The sequence below is a fragment of the Boleophthalmus pectinirostris genome, unplaced genomic scaffold (genome assembly GCF_026225935.1).
Source record: "Boleophthalmus pectinirostris isolate CB_2022bp ecotype Guang Dong unplaced genomic scaffold, ASM2622593v1 HiC_scaffold_7, whole genome shotgun sequence".
Lineage (NCBI taxonomy): Eukaryota > Metazoa > Chordata > Actinopteri > Gobiiformes > Gobiidae > Boleophthalmus > Boleophthalmus pectinirostris.
The window spans coordinates 8231635-8252283 of NW_026571473.1; the positions used below are offsets into that span (position 1 = coordinate 8231635).

The 20649-nt window shown below is 37.6% G+C and overlaps 1 protein-coding gene across 1 annotated transcript in view; it reads right to left on the bottom strand.

The window, feature by feature from the left end:
* The window catches only part of hmcn1 (hemicentin 1), a 113264-nt gene that overhangs the window by 72390 nt on the left and 20225 nt on the right, over window positions 1-20649 (bottom strand). Inside the window, exons 2-10 of the mRNA XM_055164762.1 lie at window positions 17314-17384; window positions 14832-14990; window positions 13091-13213; window positions 10798-10969; window positions 10224-10330; window positions 5247-5367; window positions 4037-4300; window positions 3394-3538; window positions 3140-3261 (exon numbers count right to left, since the gene is read on the bottom strand). Of these exons, the coding sequence (XP_055020737.1) occupies window positions 3140-3261; window positions 3394-3538; window positions 4037-4300; window positions 5247-5367; window positions 10224-10330; window positions 10798-10969; window positions 13091-13213; window positions 14832-14990; window positions 17314-17384 (1284 nt within the window). The remainder of the gene's footprint in view (window positions 1-3139; window positions 3262-3393; window positions 3539-4036; window positions 4301-5246; window positions 5368-10223; window positions 10331-10797; window positions 10970-13090; window positions 13214-14831; window positions 14991-17313; window positions 17385-20649) is intronic.

Sequence of the window (20649 nt, forward strand, 5' to 3'; positions counted from 1 at the left end):
TCCAACTACTGCCATTTCTCTCATTGAAAGAACCCAATCTTTTCTTTTTTACTGATCAACAATTACAAATACAAGAATGAATGCACTCTGTATACTAGTCTAGGCAGTACTAGAGATGACACCTACTAGTCACAATACTATATTTACTTATTATTCAATACATGAAAGATGGGACACAAATTTTTGGTGGTCAGTATTTATTGTGGATGTTTCTTTGCACTGGTGGGAATTAATTAATTATGATTGAAAATAACCTTAATATTTGAAATATATTTCAAATGTGAAATTTTAACAGAATCCTACTACAAATCATTTGTTTGTATTGTGATTTACCTGTGCTATACAAATAAAGTAATCTTCCCTTGTCTACTAGTAAATCATGAAGCACAAATCTAATTGCAATTTTTGCATAACTGCAATGCTTGAGAGAATAATTGCAATCGCATTTTTTTCTATAACAGTTCCATCTTAATATGTTGATTGGTCACTGTAGAGCAGGGGTCTCCAACCTGTAGCTCAGGAGCTACCAGTAGCTCTCCAACTCCTTCCAAGTAGCTTGCCAAAGGATTTTAGAATTCTGTGTATTGTGGAAAATAAGTCAAATTTGATTAATTACCATTGTAAAGGTATCATTTTGATGCCAAACTTGGTGCACTGATAAATAGATAATGGTTTATGTTTTATAAGCATCTAACTGTTCCTCATCTAAGTCTCGCCGTGGCTCTTATATTTACTCAATTTCTTTGTGACTGCTAAATTGGTAGCTCTCTGGCATTTTGTTTCGTAAAGGTAGCTCACTGAAGAAAAAGGTTGGAGAACCCTGCTGTAGAGCATCTCTGTTCATTAACTTTCAGCCCAGGCCATGGAACATCCAGCTTTTACAGCTCCCCTTGTCTTACATCATTTACAGGGCAGTTTCACTGCAAATCAACCACAGCAGCCATAACACAGACTAAATGACACAGACACAGTGCTTTTTAGAGAGAAAAAGGATCAAATTCTCCATAAGGATCAATTAATAGCTCTATAATACTGTGTCTCTGCATGGGCTCAGCAGCAGGGTTTCCCTCAGGCATGTAGCTTTGGCCCTTAAAACTTTGTTGAACACTCCATATATTTCAGTCTTGGCCTGGGAGGTATGGCTACTTTTGTCTACCGTTTCCCTTAATTTGAAAAATACATTAGTTTAATTTACATGTTTCAGCTTCTAGTTATATGCAACATTATAAGGACATTTCATCATTTAATATATATAATATGATGTTTTTAATTGTTAATGGCAACAGTACTTATGTATTCATCTTTTTGGAACCCATGAATATAGCGCTTTAAACAACGTTGGTTTATGATTTCATGCATTATTCATTCCCTCAATACTTAGTAGTGAGAAGCTACAATCATAGCCACAGCCCCCTGAGGCAGACTGACTCTATAGTACATATACTTGAGTCTTGGCCTGGGAGGTATGACAAAACATGCAACCACAGTTTTTTTTCCCCTCATACTGATGAGTCATATATCATTATATTTTAAAAACAAATAAAAAATGGCTTTTAGTATTAACTTCTTGAAAATAAAGAATAGGTTACAAATTTGTCTTGCCTCAAGAAGCTCTTGAGGTCAAACTATGTTGTGTTATCTGCATCGCATTATAAAGTATTTCATTATCTGTTAATCAGAAGATCACTGTTGGCATGCTAGTTGTTATTAGCAGTTTACTCTCTCTCAAACTCATTGACCAAACCAGGCCAGGTTACTGGTCAAATCTGTGAGGAGGCGATCCCGCTCACAGTCAGAATACCTGTTATATATATATATATATGTGTGTGTGTGTGTGTATATATATGTGTGTATATATATATATATATATATATATATATATATATATATATTATATATATATATATATATATATATATATATATATATATATATATATATATATATATATATTATATTTATATTTATTTTTTTTAATTTTTTTAATCTGTAATTGAATAAATGTAAGGTAGAGCTGTTTAATGCCATATTGTGGAACATTCCAAGCAGAGCAATGACATATCCATAGAAACAATCTGGTGATGGGCCCCCACCAAAAGGTTACACAATGCACCTTTAAGTCTTACCTCAGTTTACACATGGTTAAATAGGTATACACATGTAGAGTTTTCAGGACATTACTGGTTTAAACGCTCACTGTTCTCCAGGTAGATCCATCACAGCATAATGACTCTTGTTGACAGATTAATGTTTACCACCAGCTCCCGCTCTGTGCATTCCTGACTCATTCTTTTGGCCCTCAGCGCGGACTCATTCAGGGTGGCTCTCTCCATAGTGTTAATTAACATAACTACTTTAAGTACAGCAATCCAGTGCACTGTTATCACCTGTCTGGGCCTTAGTGTTAGGTCATGTACAGTAGAAGTCAGCGCAGTGTTACAGCTATGGGGGGATTGTTTTCATATTGTTTTACTTATTTGTTTATTTGATATAGACATAGCAATTACATTGGATGAACCAGGGACATTGTTTCAAGTGTTATGGCAAAAAAAAAGTCAACACCTGTCCATAAGAGGCTTTTAGAAATTTTTAAATGGGCTAAAGGTGCATAAAATCAATAATATTTCTAACAGCATTATGATGTGTACAACTCTGCGCTGATTTCATCTATAGTTTCAGATGCCCGTTTTACTTTTTATAAGTTTAATACTCTTGTTTTTACTCTTTCATAATATTTTGTATGTATTTGTGTATTTTATTGACTGTCTACTCTTTTCCTTTCTCTTCCTTCTTTGCAACATTTTATGGACTTACTTTTCCCCACTGAAAAGATATAATATAGCAATTTATATAGTACTTATATTTTTAACATTCTAAAACCTGTGTATATAGTGTTTTTACCAATGTTGTTTTACAATTTTGTGCATTATTCATTCCCTCCATACTGCCCTGGGGTAAAGTGACAAAACTGAAGAAGTCAATCTGTGCCATCGGCCCTTCTAACAACTAACAATCAGTCACATTCACACACACTACATTCATATAAGGCAATGTGGGTGTCTTGACCAAGGATACAACAACAGTACACACAGGTCCGCACTCTAACCACTGAGCTATAGCCACAATGAAAGTGTCTTACCTGAGACATCTAAAAAGGTGCGAGCTCTTCCAGTCCCGGCGTTACTGATCGCAACACACTCGTAGTATCCCTCATCTTTCAACGTCACCTGATCAATTTCCCATGATGCATTCACTGACTCACTGGTGCAAAGGACACAGAGGAAAATGTAATAAGGGGGCTGCCTATTACTACAGGATAGATTAGTAAAACAACTGGACATTTAATACATATTTATATCCTGGTTTGGTGCATGTATTTGAGAGTCTGTTCACCTGTAGAGCTGGTCCACTCCTAGTTTTCTCCCATCTCTACTAAAACGAAGAGTGAATGGGATGAGACTTTGGACTTGACAGTTGATGGCTCCATTTTGAAGATAGTATCCAGGTGTGGTGGTTGGCAATAACACTTTTGGTGCATCTAAAAAAAAAAAAAGACAATATAATACATTGGGCAGTTTTGTCAAATCAGTCAATGATCAGCTTGGGGCTTTTTAATCAACCCTAAAACAGTAAAACGTGGTTTGGAACAGAGTTCACTGGGAATGCCATTGGAGGAATAAATAGACTTTTTATGTGTGTTAAAGGTGCACTTTGTAACTTTTCTGGTGGAGGGTCAGCTTTTCTAGAACGTTCCACAGTACATCATTACACATTACACTAGCTCCATGGAGATGAGCAGGTGATGCTGCCAGGCCAAGCTACATATGTTTTTAGAGATAATTTTGAGCAATAAAACTCCTGCAATTAAATTAATGCCATACAGTGGAAATTCCATCTCTATGGAGACAAGCAGAAGTTACACAGTGCACCTTCATTTATATATTGAAACTCATTTGGTTAATCTGAAAAGGAACCAGAAAACTATGCAGCATCACCCAGCCCTTTTGTCAGTAGATTCTGGTAGTAATTAACTCACCAGGTTTAATATTTGAAAAGGAAACACTGGATACACGCTGAAAAATGAAGCCATCTTTGTCATATCCTGTGACTCGGAGGAAGAAGGCCTCGTTTGGGGGGATAAACTCGGAGATGTTGTAGAGTCCGTACGGTTCTCGATGTGGAAAATATCGGATGGGAAGAGTTTTGATGACGTCACCGTTTATGGACAGCAGCTCGAGTCTGTCAGCGCGTGCCGGAGGAGACAGGCCCGTGGTGTTCAGGAGGATGTGTGTGGGAATACCTGGAAAATAGACAAAACTTACAATCACACATAGTTCCCAGTAAAGTGAGTCGAAAATACCAGAACACTCAGCAATTACCCACATACACACATGCACCAGTACTGGAACACTGTCTTGTTTGCTCTGTTCATACATAAAGTGTATATGACAGGTTGTTAGGGATAACCCTAACCCGATATTTGTGAGTTCACAAACTCACAAGAATCCATCTTGCCTGCTGTGATTGCTCAGTTAAACAGTGGTTCAGACTATGTGCCCAAAAGAACCAAAACAAACACAACAACATGGAATTGACATAGGGGTAGGACCACTACACCAATACCAAAATGGTACCAACATATGTATATTTTTTGTGTATTGTAATTTAGTAGTACAGGCATGTTGCTCAAACAAATAAAAATGAAGTGAAAATGATGCACTTAAGTGTACTTTAGTGGAAATACTGATAATTTTGTTAAAATTGTGCAGAGGGAGGCTCTTTATGCATTTGTGGACAGGGACAATGTCTGTGCTTTTCTCTCAACTGGATTTAACTAAAGTTTCATTTTTCTGCTTGTTCTGCTGTTGTCAACCAATCAGATTCAAATATTCATCATGACGTTCCACCTTTCCCTGAACAGGTTCAGCCAGAGCCGTTCCAGGTTGATGTTTTGAACTGAATTCAGAGTGTTACATTTATCAATATAGAATGGGCCAGGTTACATCCCTACATATTTCCAGTAATTTACTATGGAAATTGACAGATCAGAAATACAGGGACATCAGTTCACACATGACACTGTTCTGGTCAAATGCAGGTCAATTCACAGGTCAGGCTACTTGCGTGAATGGGGCTATACTGTGCATTGTGTTTCCATGGAGATGTAAGTGACAGGTGAAACAGGTGAAAGTGAAAATCTACAGCATCTGTGTCTTGGTCTTCTCTCACTGTAGTTTTACACTGACCTTGAACGGGTCTACTCATGGTTTTCTTAAAGTCCAACGTGGGTCTTCGGGAAAACCCGGCTCTGAAGTCAATGTGACTGAGGCCAGAGATACGCACAGAGTGTCTGCCTTCACTGGACGTCTGAAAGAGAGAGGAAAACTGTATTAAACATAATCATAGCCACATAATGATTTAAAGTCTTATATTTTTGCTCTACTCTGAATACCACCAGATGTACATTAGGTCTAAAACTGGACATAACCAGGTCTAAATAAAGAGAAATACAGAAGGTGGCTGACATAGTTCTAAAAATATGGATAAAATGTCAATTAAACTAATGTAGTACCACAATAGACCCCAAGTACCACAGTTTGAGAAGCACTGTCTTAACTCTATTCAAAGTATATTATAGTTTTTCAGTTAAATGGTTAGATTTTAGTCTTTTTTAATAGTATTTTTATTTCTGATGCATTTTTTTACTACTCGTCTTGTACTCTGTGTTGTAACAATGAAATTTCCCCATTGTAGGACATATGAAGGTTCTCTTATCTTATTCAAGTGTAGAAATTTGTAGATTATCTAGAAAATCATTACAAAATACATACATATTGATTGCAGTGTGAAATGAATTGCAAACTGTTGAAACGTCCGTGTGACCGAACATTGTGTCAGACAAAGCATTTCTCATGATTACTCATTTACACTTTAGAAGGTAAAATGCTCAAATAGAAAAGACCCCTGTGTCGAACTTTTACATTTAAATGAAACAAACAGCTGTATAATCACAGAGCTGTTAGTGGCTCATGTTGTCTTTTCCTCCTTTGAAGACTGACTGAAGAAGAGACTGAGTAATTGCACTGAAACACAGGTTTTAAGACAAGTAGAAACTCCTCTGTTTAAAGCAACAGTTCAGAGGTGTCACAGACAATGAGTCACAGGTCTCCAAAAGTGAAGGATGAAGAGTAACAAGTATAGCCCTGCACCTGAGTTTCTCATGTATTTAAGCACAATTTCTCTTTCCCAGTACAGATATATTGTACAAGCAGCTCTTGAGGTCAAAATAAGTCTATTGCATGCTGTCTGCATCTAATTATACAGAGTTTTATTGTCCAATAATTAGGAAGTGTGCATTAGCATGCTAGTTGCTGTTGTGTTACTGACAGCAGAACTCCACTCTGGTTGTGAAAAGGACTTATGCTATGCTACAAACATGAAACACAATACAAACCCAGACTTTAAACCCCTGAAAACAGCCTCTAACTTGCCTCAACCTTTAGCCAGTCATAAAGAAGGTAATGTGACTATAACGAGTGCCCTGGTCATTAAAGTGGCTAATTCTCTAATTTCACAAGTGGTACAAGTGATGGATCTCTGGCACCAAAAGGCCAGCAATATTCATTAACACTGAGGATACATACAAAAAGTATGGAAGTCAAAAATGCTAAAAAGTGCCTATAAATGGTCCAATATATTGGATATCTCTCATATTAATATATACTAAATATTAACAAATAAAGCAAACTCTACAGCCAACTCTGCTCTACATCTCAGTGACAAACTCTACTAATATAATAATTCTAATACTGTCCCATTTGAAATGCATTATGAATGAAGAAAAATCTGTCTCAAGTATTTCCCCACATTTCTTCCATGTCCCGGGATACAGGCATCACATGATCTCTGGATATTTTTAGTCTGTCAGATTTGTGTGGATCAGGCTGCTAATGCGAAAAACAACTAGTGAAGCAATGCAGCTGTATTTCATGTAAGAAGAATAGTTTGATAGAGGATGGAGTTTGTTTTAGCTTTTCTGTTTAAGTGATTTAGTGAAATGAATCACTATAATGGCTGCATTCTGAAAGTACAGTTCTCAATGAAAACTCTCTGCCAACAATCTAAGCTCATACAATAGTACAAATAATGCATAATATAACATTTAAAGGTGCACTATGTGACTTTGTGGATGGGGGCCTGTCACCTGATTGTTTTTATGGAGATGTCATTGCTCTGCCTGGAATATTCCACAGCATGACATTAAACAGCTCTTCTTTGCAATTATTCAGTTACAGGTGATTTTATAACTGAAAAATACCTAGAAAAAACTGTGATTGTGATGTCAGATGCACTGATCTGACCTGTAACTGGTCTGGTTTGGTCTCTATGAAGATAGAAAGGTTTAATACCATACTGTGAAACATTACAGACAAAGCAATAACATCTGGAGAAAAGCATTTGATGGACCCTGCTCCAAAAAAGTTACACAATGCACCTTTAACACACATTTTCTACATGTTTTCTCACTATCTGATAATATTTGAATTGTCACATCCTCAAAAACCCTTCTAGCCCCCTCACATGCTACCCTGATTACATATCACTGTATTTAAGTGGATTTATTGCTGCAGTTACATGGGCTTCCCTGAGGCCAGCTGTCTCCAGGGGTGTGACCTCATTTCAAGGTGAACGCTGTAAGTCACTTTAAAAGACAGGCACCTCTGGAAATTATTAAGGAAAAGCCTGTCATTTTACACACACTCCCAGGTAAGGTCACAATGGAAAACCAAATCCTGTAAACTGGACAAAAGTGTTTAAGAGTGAATCATAGTCACTTTAAAAGATAGGCACCTCTGGAAATGCTCTGTCAGTTCACACACACTTCCATTTAAGGTCACCCCAGAAAACTGAATCCTGTCAGCTGGTTAAAGGTGTTTAAGAGTGAATCATAGACTGTATTTATCTGTGGACATAGCTATATGAATAAGAAACGAGCACTGGAGCGAATTTTGACTTCAATTCACTTTGTATTGAAGCATGTCACAGGTTTTCATATTTTTCTTATTTCTTGGTTTGGTGGGATAGTATCTGTGAGAAATATTATCATAGTTTTACATCAGTTAAGGGCAATTTGTGGAAAAGAAGCAACTGCCAGTTCTAAAACAGTCCCTCATTATGTCATCAAATTCAGGGACAATTTACATGCACATTTTTCTGTAAAAAATAAATACTGATTTTAAAAATTAAGGTCTTGTGATCTATTTTTATTAGTCTAATTATAACTATTGTGCAATTTAGACAGGTTTTGGCCCTTGTTAAATTTGTGGTAGCTAAGTTACAGTTGTGGAATTAAATTACCTCTACGTATGTCATATCTACTGCCACAGGTTAGACTACTGCAGCAGTAGTCTAACCTGTCATATACACTTTAAAATACTAACCCAGTTCTACATGATCTTGGTGTTTTTATTATTTCGCTATTTTGCCTTTTTTCCCAAGGATGGCTGCAGCATACTTCTACAGTCTATGAACAAGAGGCCTTTTCAGTTCTGACAAAGATCTGGGGCCTCATCTATAAAAACTGCGCAGGAGTTGGCGTAAGTTAGTGCGTACGCCTAGTAGCTACGACAAGGCGTGCGCCACGCAAACTCCATATTTAGAAAACCCACTGCACGCACCAAACCTTTGCTTTATAAATCCCACCTGCAACTCGAATTTGCGCACGTAAACCTACGTCATGTCACGCCCTCTCCACACCTCCACCTCACCATAAAAGGAGCATGTAAAGTGACTCGTGAATGAGATTTCCCTAAACATGAGCCGATAATCAGTGGGTTTGACCGAGACACGCGGGACAGAGGGAGGAGGATGCTCCACGCAGCACCACGTGATCACGACAAAGACTGCATTAAAGACTTTATTAAACCTTGTTTAATAAATAAATACAAAACTAAAAGTGACAACAATGACTCATCTGTTCATTTAATCATATTTCATAATATTTAGGCAGCACATCTTTGCAGTAAAGCCCATGTGTTTTTTCGCTGTTTCAAGAGTTTTATCGCTATATTTTTAAGTCTGTCTATGAAGTGTGTGAGGACTGGCCCTGTATTTATGCATATACACGTAGATATGTGCACGCGCTGATCTGAATGGTCAAATTATGAGCGTGTGCGAGAGATTCAGATGCCCTCCCCTGGAGAGCGAAAGGAGCGAGGGAGGGACACGAGGATACGAGGACACAGATTTAGCATGAAACACATCAGATACAGATGTTATTCTGCCAATTAAAGTCCACACGAAACATCCAAACTGCTGAACCTGTGAGTGTGGGTCTGGGTCTGTGAGTGTGAGTCTGGGTCTGTGAGTGTGAGTCTGGGTCTGTGAGTGTGGGTCTGGGTCGGGACGGGCACGGGCATTATTCTGTTCTTCATACAGTCAGAGAGCAGCTCTCATGTACAAGAGTTCCCCATTACACAAAAATGTAGGGAAGATTTTGGTTCGGGTCAGGTTCGGGCAGTGGGCTTCGTGTTGTCCGCAGACTCGGGTCACTCTGCCGCTCGGTGCATAAAGACTAAAGTAAAAGTGTTAAAGTTGGGTTCATTAAATCAAAGTCTGGCTCCTGCTGCGTCCAAGGGAAGAGTTTTCTCTCAGGTTGGGTCATTATTTCGTCCTCTGTGTTGGTCACAGTCTGAGTTCTATAGAAGTCTATGGTCGCGGTGTGGACTATGGGACTCTGCGCTACACCGACTCCGGGAACGTGGCCGCGCTCGTGCATGAGTGTCAAATGTATAATATTGTGGAGAATAATGAGTGGAATAAACAGCCCTTCTCCGTATTTTAGCGAACCAAACACTTAAATGCGCAAATCAGAAGGTAATTCTTCTATATACGTGGATTTTCTGATCAAACACTTCCTCAAACTCTGTTCACTTCTGCTTCTCTCCACGAGTGTCACTTTTTCCCCGTGTCTCCAGACTTTGCGTAGAACTTACAGGAGGTCCCGAGTTGGCGTAGAGTTAAGCAAAAAGCCACGCCTTAGGCAAGTTTTATAAATACCGCGGTTGGCGTAGGAAGCGCGCACGCACGGATTTTTGCGTAAGCAAGATTTATAAATGAGGCCCCTGGTCACAGTCTTGTAGCTGTCTGAAGGAGGGAGTTGTGTTAACTACACTGAAGATAACACACACACTGGCTGTTTACAGTAAGTATGAACAGCTTACCTTGATAGACCATGTCCCAGGCTGAGGGTCCTTTATATTCACGACTATGGCCGAGTTGGGGATGTGCAAAAGCTCCTTCAGTCCGTCATTCTTCCCTATGATTTTACCTGGGGATTACAAATATATGTATTTTAGGGCAGGACCCATCACAGTTTAACACACGACGGCTTTACATTTTAATATACTGACATTTTTAGAACAATATTTCTTTGTTAAACAATCCCAGCACAGGCTTTTATTATACATATATTTACACATTTTGGAAATTATTACAACAGTGAAAATGTCAACTGTAATAGTGATTTCCTTTTTCCAGACAGGCAACAAAATTGTACTTTTACCAAAAACTTGTTAATTATATCTATTACTCAATTACACAATTTTTGTAATTGATTTTTTGAGTAATAATCATAATTGTAAATGTCATTGAAATTCAATTAATAGCACAGCCCTACAATATATTTTCAATACTGTACCCCAGATAGTATTACAATAATCAGTATTACAAAGTTCATCAGTAAAATCTGTAAAAGTAGTTATTTTGGTATTTCATGGATGTTTAAATGTTCCGTACCCTGTGGATTTACAATCTGAATGTTTGGCGCTGGACCGCTCAGAGCTACAGTGACCTCCTTGAGGCTGGGGTCAAAGGGAATCTGCCATGTGTTGCTGATCCCAGCGAAGTGGTCAGTGGACAGCAGATGGACTTTAGACGACTGCACGGCTTCTTCCACCCATTTAAGCACCTAAAAAAAAATTACACTTATTTTTTACTAACAATTTTCTTCTATTCTAGTTACATATAAGATAGACATATGTTCTATCTATTCACACAAAATCTACATGTACATATACAGCCAATCTAAAAAGTCTGTTGATGATTATTTTCACTATGTAACAAAATCATTTTGTTTTAACAAGGGTGTTTTACAATTGATACTTTGCAGCTGATGTCATTAACAGTCCCTGGGGGTGTGATGCTAACTGTAGGCACTAGGGATGTAACAATAATTGAAATATTGTGATAATGTATCGTCAAAGTTCTCGCAATAATATCGTGGACCATCACAATATATATGGAATTACAAGTCTCTTTGCTTAAATTAAGAGTTATGGTGCAGCAACAGCTAAAAAAAAGACAGAGGGAACTACACAGACCATGATCCTTTGCTCCATTTCAGTGTAGACTACAAGAAGACATAACAGTTCTAAACACTTTTAAATCTTAGTTCTTTGGATTAAATCTTGTCAAGGCATTTTAAGAGGTGTTTAACCTGTTTAACCTCCACAAAATATTGCAATAAATATCGTAACGTGAGATATATATCGTGAAAATATCGTACCAAGAGATTTGAATATTGTTATCTCCCTAATCGTGAGCCTCCCCACCATATCGAGAGCTTTTCAACGATATCGCAATAAATATTATGATATCGTATCGTGACACTTGGATATCGTTACACCCCTAGTAGGCACTGCTGTGTCTGAAGATTTTTGGTTCAATATGGTTCATTGTCATAAAGTCTACACAACACAGAATTATTCAAAAAGTATTGTTAAAGTAAATTATTTGGCTCTATCAAAACCATCCCGCTAAAACCACTGCTGTTTAAATATAGGGGGGTCTTGCACAGTAGCAGTGGGTCTCTCTTCCACTGGGACAGAGGGAGCAGGGTCAGCTCACAGGCCTGTGACACTTCTGATGAAAGCTGTGCTCATGTGAGGAGGGGCGACCTTGTGCACAGCTGTGGTCCTCTGTTATGTCTACAACATTGGGACTATTGAATCCAGAACTAAACTTGGACCAATCCAGGACCAGACCAACTAGGACAACTGTTTCAGATCACAGTATTCTATAGACCACTCATTTCCAACCTAGGGATCAGGACCCAAATATGGGTCCCCAAAGACACTCAGGAGGTCCCCAGGGATTTTTAGAAATGGGGGTCTGAGAAATTACGTGTGAATTTGTTTGAAGGGATGGCATTTTACTTAATTTTATGTAAAGTAGCTTAAGTAATAGAAGACTGTTAGAGTCGCTAACATGTTCATGGGTAAAATGGGGGTATACTATGTAAACTTTTATGGAGGAGGGCTGGCCACCTGTTCGTCTCCATGGAGTTGTTATGGTTTTGTGTACAGTAAGAATGCATGTTTTTTCCATGTATTTTACATTGCTACAAAGACATGTAATTTAATTAATGCAAGATATGAAGTAGATTAGTTTAATATCATACTCTGGAACATTTGAGGCAAAGCAATAACATTGTCCCTATTGAGACAAGCACTTGGCTGATCCTCTATTTGAAAAGCTACACTTCAATTTTAATCAGCCAGAATTTATGACAAACGGACATAAGTTTTATCTGTGTTAATGGGAGGAAGTCCAGGGTTGGTTATTTATTTCATTTGGCAAAGCTGAAGACAAAACTGTACTTTAAACTTGAAAAATGTCACACAAATAAAAAGGTAAAACTATTTTCAAGAAACAGGCCCAGAAAAAGTAAAAATGCCAAGTGCCGTCCAAGCACCATATCTTACAGTAATAAAATCAGCATGGTTAGGCCTGGTTTGGTCCCGATTCAAAAGCAATCATTTACATTTCTTGGAAGAATTCATTTTATGCATAAATCAATTAAAGCTTTTCCTGTGCATTTGATGTAGAAGCCAAACTTGGACATGGGTGAAGAAATTGTGAAACCATTTAAACCACTTTAATTTATGTTGGAGTGAACACAAATTTAGGCCAAGTTGAAATACTCAACACTGTGACTAATACAAAACCACAGCGTTTTTATTTCATGGCATAAAAATGAAAAAGGGAAATAAATGGAGCTTGAAAGTAGAGTTTGTGATGGCGTTCTTACCTCATTGACCTGTTTCTTGTCCAGATGGAAAACCTGTCCGGAGCTGGTGGAGGCGATCTCTTCATAGGCTTTGTAGCCAATGTGAGCTCTGTCATCGCAGTCTCCTGTCAGGACAAATACCACCTACACACACACACACACACACACACACAATACTATTACATACATAGTGCTTTCTTAACCAATACAAAACTGGGTTAATTTTTTAATGAGCTCATTCACAGATTTTCTGTATATTTACAACTTTCTACATCAAATATATGAAGTAAAATATATGGAAATAACTTTTTCTTTGCTACATAATTCCATATATCTAACTTCATATATTTGATGTCCTCTGTTTACTGTATATCAAATTTAGAAAGTTGTAAACATATAGAAAAAAAAATACTGGATGAGAGAGTGAGTCCTAACATCACTGATAGTGTATGTGTATACAGGTAATCTGTTCTCCCCAAATGATTGTTTTATTTTTAACTTTACAACAAACTGGATAAAAAAGCTGTGCTATCACATTTTCTGGAGTGTCGACTTTGTAGTAAAATGTTCAGTTAAAGCTTTTTACATATTCTTTAAACAGCTGGTTGGCCAAAAAAAAATCTGCCTCTTAAAGTTTAGAAGGTGCACATATCTCCAGATTCAGTGCATAGGAAAGGCCACCACTCACTACAGGATTTTTCCGTCTTAATGATTTTTAAACGGGCGACAAAAAGCATACACCACAGACAGGAGGATAATCTTATGAGACTTAAATTTTCTGATCGCAAAGACTGCAGTGGGATATGGCTGCGGACCACAAGCTATAAAGTTTAGAGAGCACCTCACGTCAGCTGTTTCCTGTCTACAGTAAAACCACTCACTTTGAGACTCTTAAGTGTTCAAAGATTAGAGCACTGCACTTCTAGTTTAGATACAAGTCAAAACTGTGTTATTATTATTTGTGAAATGTGGTGCACAACTTCAGATACATAATTTTTTAAGTATAAAAGATTGGAGGTAAAGTACATAGGAAGTAGAGTCACTGTCGTTAATCTGCAGTTTCACCTCGATGTGTGTGCTGTGTGGATGTAAACAGACACACGTGAGGAACTACTCTCGTCTTTTTACTTTCAAAGAACGCCTCAAACTGGATTAATAGGGCGGTTTTGTGGACTGGATGTCATTATTTGTGAAGGACAATTTCTATGGACAATGTGGATGAGATGCTGCAATTTAAATTTACCACTTTCGGAGAGGAGAGTAATAAAGTCTTCTCATTATTTTTGCTATATCTCGAGTTTGTATCTTGCTCCTCTGTGTCTGTCACTCCTCTATCCCTGACACTCGGTTTTATTGGCTGTTGTTGTAGTGTTGCTGATGTTTCGGGGTTACAATCTGAGCAGCTCAGAGTCACACTGACACCACACACATGAAGAGCACAGCAGCTTCAAAGCTTCATGAAGACACAAAGTCTTTGAATTCCGGAGAAACAAATCGCAGCCAAAATCTGACAAATTCTCCTGTAGTGTGTGGGGGGGCCTTAAGATGGCATTATGTTAAAATAACATATTATAAAATAACATAAAAAACCTTTCTTTATGAAAACAGCAATTTACAAGACAAGGCAACAGAAGTCACAGTTTTTAATTAGCGACATGGGCTGGGTATTATTTAAAGGCACATATCATGGTACTCATTAATTCAGTAAAAGTAGCCTACAGTCAATTCTACTGTCCAAAATAAGTGATATAAAGTGTCGTACCTGTGACTGCTTCTGCTGAATGAGCTGCAGGACCTCATGAGTGAGTCTGTAGTCTTTGGAGCGGGCGTCAGTGAACACATAGATGAAGGATCCAGGCAGAGAGATCTCCAGTGCAATCTTTATGGCTCCAACACTCATCTCAGGACAGTCACCTCCGCCCTGGACACAGCAAACTCATTACTCAAACGGCAAACACATATCACCCCAGTTTTATCTCTAAATGGACAGGCACCCCAGGCACCTCAGTTACTTGCTCTGGTCAGGGCCTCCTGATGATCCCAAAGACCTGCTTTAAAACACGAGGGGACCAGTCCTTTCAGGCTGTGGCCCCCAAATTATGAAATGCCCTGCCCCTAGCCCTCCATGAGGCAGACCTTACTGACTGTTTTGTAATTGACTGTGTCTGCAATTTCTCTTTTCACATGTTGTTTATTGCACTCTGTAAAGCACTGTGCTTTTTTTATCTGTGAAAGATGATCTATAAATAAAGTCTTACTTACTCACAAAGAAAAATACTGCATACATTTAAGGCATAAATTGCTACAAACAAAATATCATAACTTGGTGGTTGCCTTACTTCAGAATATAGCATGAAAGCTGGATATGAAACATTTTAATAACATCAGCATGGAGACAAGCTGTTTGCAGACCCTCCACCAGAAAAATGACATAGTGCATCTTTAGAGAACAATATTGATACTTTGCAGTGATATCATGCTGGGGGGTTCTATGGTTCTATGGTGGAATGTACATCTCAAAACTCAAGAAGAAATACAAAATGTGTTAAAATAAAGATTAATGTCTAAGTTGAGTAACTGCTTCAGACAGAGCAGAAGCTTTAGAGCGCATCACAACATCAAAGAAGTATTAATACCTGTTAATTAATGTCTAGATCTGATATTAGTCTTAGTATCAATAAATCTGGGTATCTATTTTTTTGAAACCTGTAGTGTTAGTTTCAATCACCACAAACCTCCTCCACTATTGCATATCAGCTATCACTCCAGTAGGTAATCACCCAAAAACATCTGGAACAAACTGACCCCAAGGACACAGATTTAACACAGAGATCCAACAAAACCTTGTCAAAACAGTTACAAAATCATGTCTCCCATTAGATCTCTGTTCCATCTACACCGGCCAAAACCTGCTCCGAAGATGTGGAGGTGAAGAGGTGACGGAAGGAATCACAGCCCATGAGTGAAGCAACAGGAAAAATTAATATAGGCAAAAAAAAGTGTCTGAGAAAAATGGTCTGGGGGTTGTCAGAAAAGTCATTATGATACTCAATAATAAAGCTATAGTATCAAAACTAGATACTCAATTGAACAAGATTAATAACGGAAAAGGCACATAAATGGACAAATTTTGACCTTATATCTGATCAGAAACAGTAAGACTGCACTGTAATCTTAAAGCAACAATATGTAACTTTCTCGAGGTGGCATGTTATGTTTTTGTTTTTTTTTGACCAAATTAAATTTTGTCCGGTTGACAAATTGAATTTCTATCTGGACGAGTGAGGGATTTTACACCCACATTTTAGTCCGTGCTTGGCCTCAAAATCAGTATTAAGTATTTTCCTAAATTAGCAGTTTATAATAAAAATAATTCATAATGCAATGTTAAATTAAAGGTCTAATATTGCGCTATTTTCTGATCTATGTTACAATGTTCTTTCCTCATCACAAACATACTCTGAGTTGTGTTTTGTTTCATTCACGCATGCATATTTAGGCTGAGTTATTCTCTCATTCTGAAAACACACCTGGGATTTCTTGTGGTGATACAGGAAGTGCTCCACTGTGTTTCTACTCTCCATACACCTTCACTAAAATCATTTGGATGATTTCAGCCCTGGAATTGCCAATCTCTATTAAACTCAGGCCAAGAGCTAGCTGTTCACTTGAAAAATACTGCTTCATGACATCACAAGGTGGACTAGAGCATTTTGAGCTTTGGAGATGTAGACAGACTAATAATATAGTCTTACTCAAACATGTGTGAATGAAACAAATCACAACTCCGGGCATGTTTTTGAGAAGTTAAGAGCATTACAACATGGCTTAAAGCTCACAGGAATCAATTTTGAGTAATACAGAACCTTTAAAGTAGTTACAAGTAGCATGCAGACAAACCTTTTTGCCTTTTTGCATTAGTATTTATTTAGTCAAGATGTTTTAAATAAGCATTCCCAGTTTTAATTTTGTAGTTTGGGCTATCTTGTGTTTGTTGATGCTATGATATAACAGCTATCGTATGACATGACCTGTTGGAATGCTTCGGCTAAAATGAATTCACTTCATATTTCACATAATTTTTCCACGACATGAGAAAAACAAATGAACGGAAACACGTGTTATCTGATGGGGTTTGTTTGTTTCTCCAGATGTTCTTGTGGGTTTTATCAAGGCCAGACTTAAGCTGTGTTTGAAATGTTGAAAGTATTAAAAGGAAAATAAAGTGTGACTTATGAACCCACCTGAACGTACAGCTCCCTCAGCTCATATTGGAACTTCTTGGGGTCTGTGGTTATGGTCACTGGTCCAATCTCTGCAAACAAACAACAAACAAAGAAGAAAGTCAGAAAATGTACAAATATAAGACACATGTAGAAATTAAGTGAACTGGGTGAAAGGTGCACTATGTAATTTTTCTCATGGGAGATCCGCCACCTGCTTGTCTCCATGGAAATGTTATTGCTTTATCTAGAATGTTCCACAGTATAGATTAAACCTATCACAAGGGAGACAAGCAGGTTACAGCGCCTTTCTATCTTCATGAAGACCAAATCAGACCAAGTTACAGGTCAGATCTGTGGAGAGGCAACCCATTAAATTAAATAAATGTAAGGTAGAGGTGTTAAATGTTATACTGTATCATGTGTCATACTGCATATCCATAGAAAGAAGCAGGTGATGAAACCCCAGCTAAAAATTTACATAGTGCACCTTTAAATAAAACAACATACATGAACATTCACACAGACAGTGGCTCCCTCTTTTCTGCATCACTCGAGGAAAAACAAAAATTAAAACACAACACTACCCACGCCAGTCCATCTTTCCCACAATCAGGGAATAATTTAGCTCCATAACTATTGCTTTATTTATAGATTTTATTAATTTGTTTTTTAAAATAAGGTTTAACCAAAGTATCAAGCCATCTCCAGTCCATGTGTCAGTGACCACATTTGCCCTTCTACCAAAGTCCGGCCTATTCTCAGCTGGACTTTGTAGTGTCTCTTAATGAAGCGGTCTGAACCTCCTCCAGTCTCTGCAGCTGTTCACTGACTCTGCACTAAACACTTCAGACAACAAGGCTTCTCTTGTTTGACTGAGAGTCTGTGGCTGCTGGAAAAGTAGCTATAGGATTTATCTCACTAAAATGAAACATACGGTTTAAGATTCAGTCCAAATCCTCTAAATATGAAGAAACTTGAATCGGGTCCAAATATAAGCATTGAGCATCAACTGTTTTCATTGAGAGATAGAGCATAATTTGTAATCTTCTGCTAGACAGTCCAAAAAGCCATATACAAATGTTAATATGGTATTTTATGGTAAGACCTGTCTAAAAAGAAAAAAAAAAAAAACTGCCAAGAACATATATTATATTATATATACTGTATATATATTTAACATTTCTACATTCACCAAACGTGGTCCAGATGTGGTTTATTCAGGGGTGGTTAAATAATTAAATAATTAGCCAATGCCTAAAAACATACATCTATGTATAGTTAAAGGTGCACTATGTAACTTTTCTTCAGCAAGCAGGTAACAGACCCTCCACAGAAATGTTACATAGTGCATCTTTAAAAGGCATTTGCCCCTTTTCACATGACCCAGATTTAGTTCAGTGTACCTCTCATTTGTCCTGATCAAAACTCTTTGTAAATCTCACATAAATGCATAACCTGGCTGCTCCAAATGGAATAAAGAGTAGATCCAGATTTTCAGAGATGGAAAAGCTGAGACATGTTGAGTTAAAGCAGCTCCCATGACCGCTGTAAGTTTTCAGATCATTACACTTAATGCTCTCACCCATGGCATTATATATGCTCCTTAGATCTATGTAAGCTCAAGCCCAAACCACACGTTATCAGCCTATAGCAGTGATGACAAATTAAATCAGTGTAAATGAGCCTTATGAGTTCTGTAGAAAGCATACAATCTAGGGGTGTAATAATAGTGGCTCAATGCATAATGCAGCAGCTCAATTTTTAGTGTCATTATTCCTAATTAGGTGAGACTTTTTATATTTTATCGACTAACTACGTCAAATAATAATCCTTGGTACTGACTCCTGTATTTAAAGGGCGTATGTAACGCTATTTTCTGAGCTTTGTTATAATGTTCTTTCCTCATCACAAACATCATCACAAACATGTGTCAAATGTTTAACACACAAACCCTGCATATTATTGAGGTTTTCTCTCAAACAGAAAACAGTTCTGTTCCACCTTGTGATGTCATGTGGTAATACAGAAAGCATTACACTGTGTTTTTAAACTCCATAAAGTTTCACTAGAATCATTTAGATAATTCCAGACCTGGAATTGCCAATCTCTACTGAACTAAACATAAAATGTAACTGTTAACTTGAAAACTACCACATGACATCACAAGGTGGAACAGAACATTTTGAGCTTTGGAGATGTAGACAGACTAATAATAAAGGGTTACTCAGATTGTGTGAATGAAACAAAAAAAACTTTTTGGGGGGGTAATATATATTGCTATATAATAACTTCAGTGCCTGTTACAATTCTAATAAAAAAAACAACAAAAACATAGCTCAATCAATTAATTACTCAATTATCAATTAATCAATGAGTAAATGTCACGTAATGTTAGCTTTACAAGAAGGATGTGTTGTGTTAGCCAAAATAATCCTCCAATCTCACCTTCAGGAAACACATAGAACCACTAAACACAACAATGAACTCATGGTAGAAGAATGCTCTTAGGTCCAACAAAAGGAAGCAATAAGGTGGAAAAGGACCTCCACAAACACATCTGCAACAATAGAGGAGCTGCCCTGCTCATGCACAGAGCTGGGAGATGTTGATTTAAGTGAATTACAGAGAAACAAACAGAGCTTTTTCAGTGGTCTCCTGGTCCAGAGCAGTAAGTGGAGTCATCTGTGTCTCACGTGAGGATTTAACTTCAGCAAGACACAAACTGGAGCTGTCCACCCACCAGAGCAGTTTGGCTCCTCAGACTCCAGGTTTAAGGGGATTTGCTGAAACTTAGGCAGTGGTGGATGAAATACAAATTTTTGTTACTTAAAGGTGCACTGTGTAATTTTTCTGGAGGAGGGTCTGTCACCTGGTTGTTTCTATGTATATGTCATTACTCTGCTTTGAATGTTCCACAGTATGACATTAAACAGCTCTCCTTACATTTATTCTATTACAGGTAGTTTTATAGCTCAAAAATACCTAGAAAAACAGGCATTCTGACTTTGACTGGGGTCGCCTCTCCACAGATCTTATGTGTAACTTGGTCAGGTTTGGTCTCCATGAAGATAGAAAGGTTTAATGCCATACTGTGAAACATTCCAGACAATGTCAATGACAAAAATCATTTGATGGACTCTCCTCATAAAAAGTGACACAGCGCACCTTTAAGTACAAATACAGAGGAAAAAAGTTACTCAAGTAAAAGTAAAAGTATCATATGAAAAAAATAAAAGTATTAAAGTACCTGTTTAAAAATACACTTTTAAGGTGCAATGTGAAACTTTTCTAGTGGAGGGTCCATCACCTGCTTGTCTCCATGGAGATGTTATTGCTTTCCCTGGAGTGTTCCAT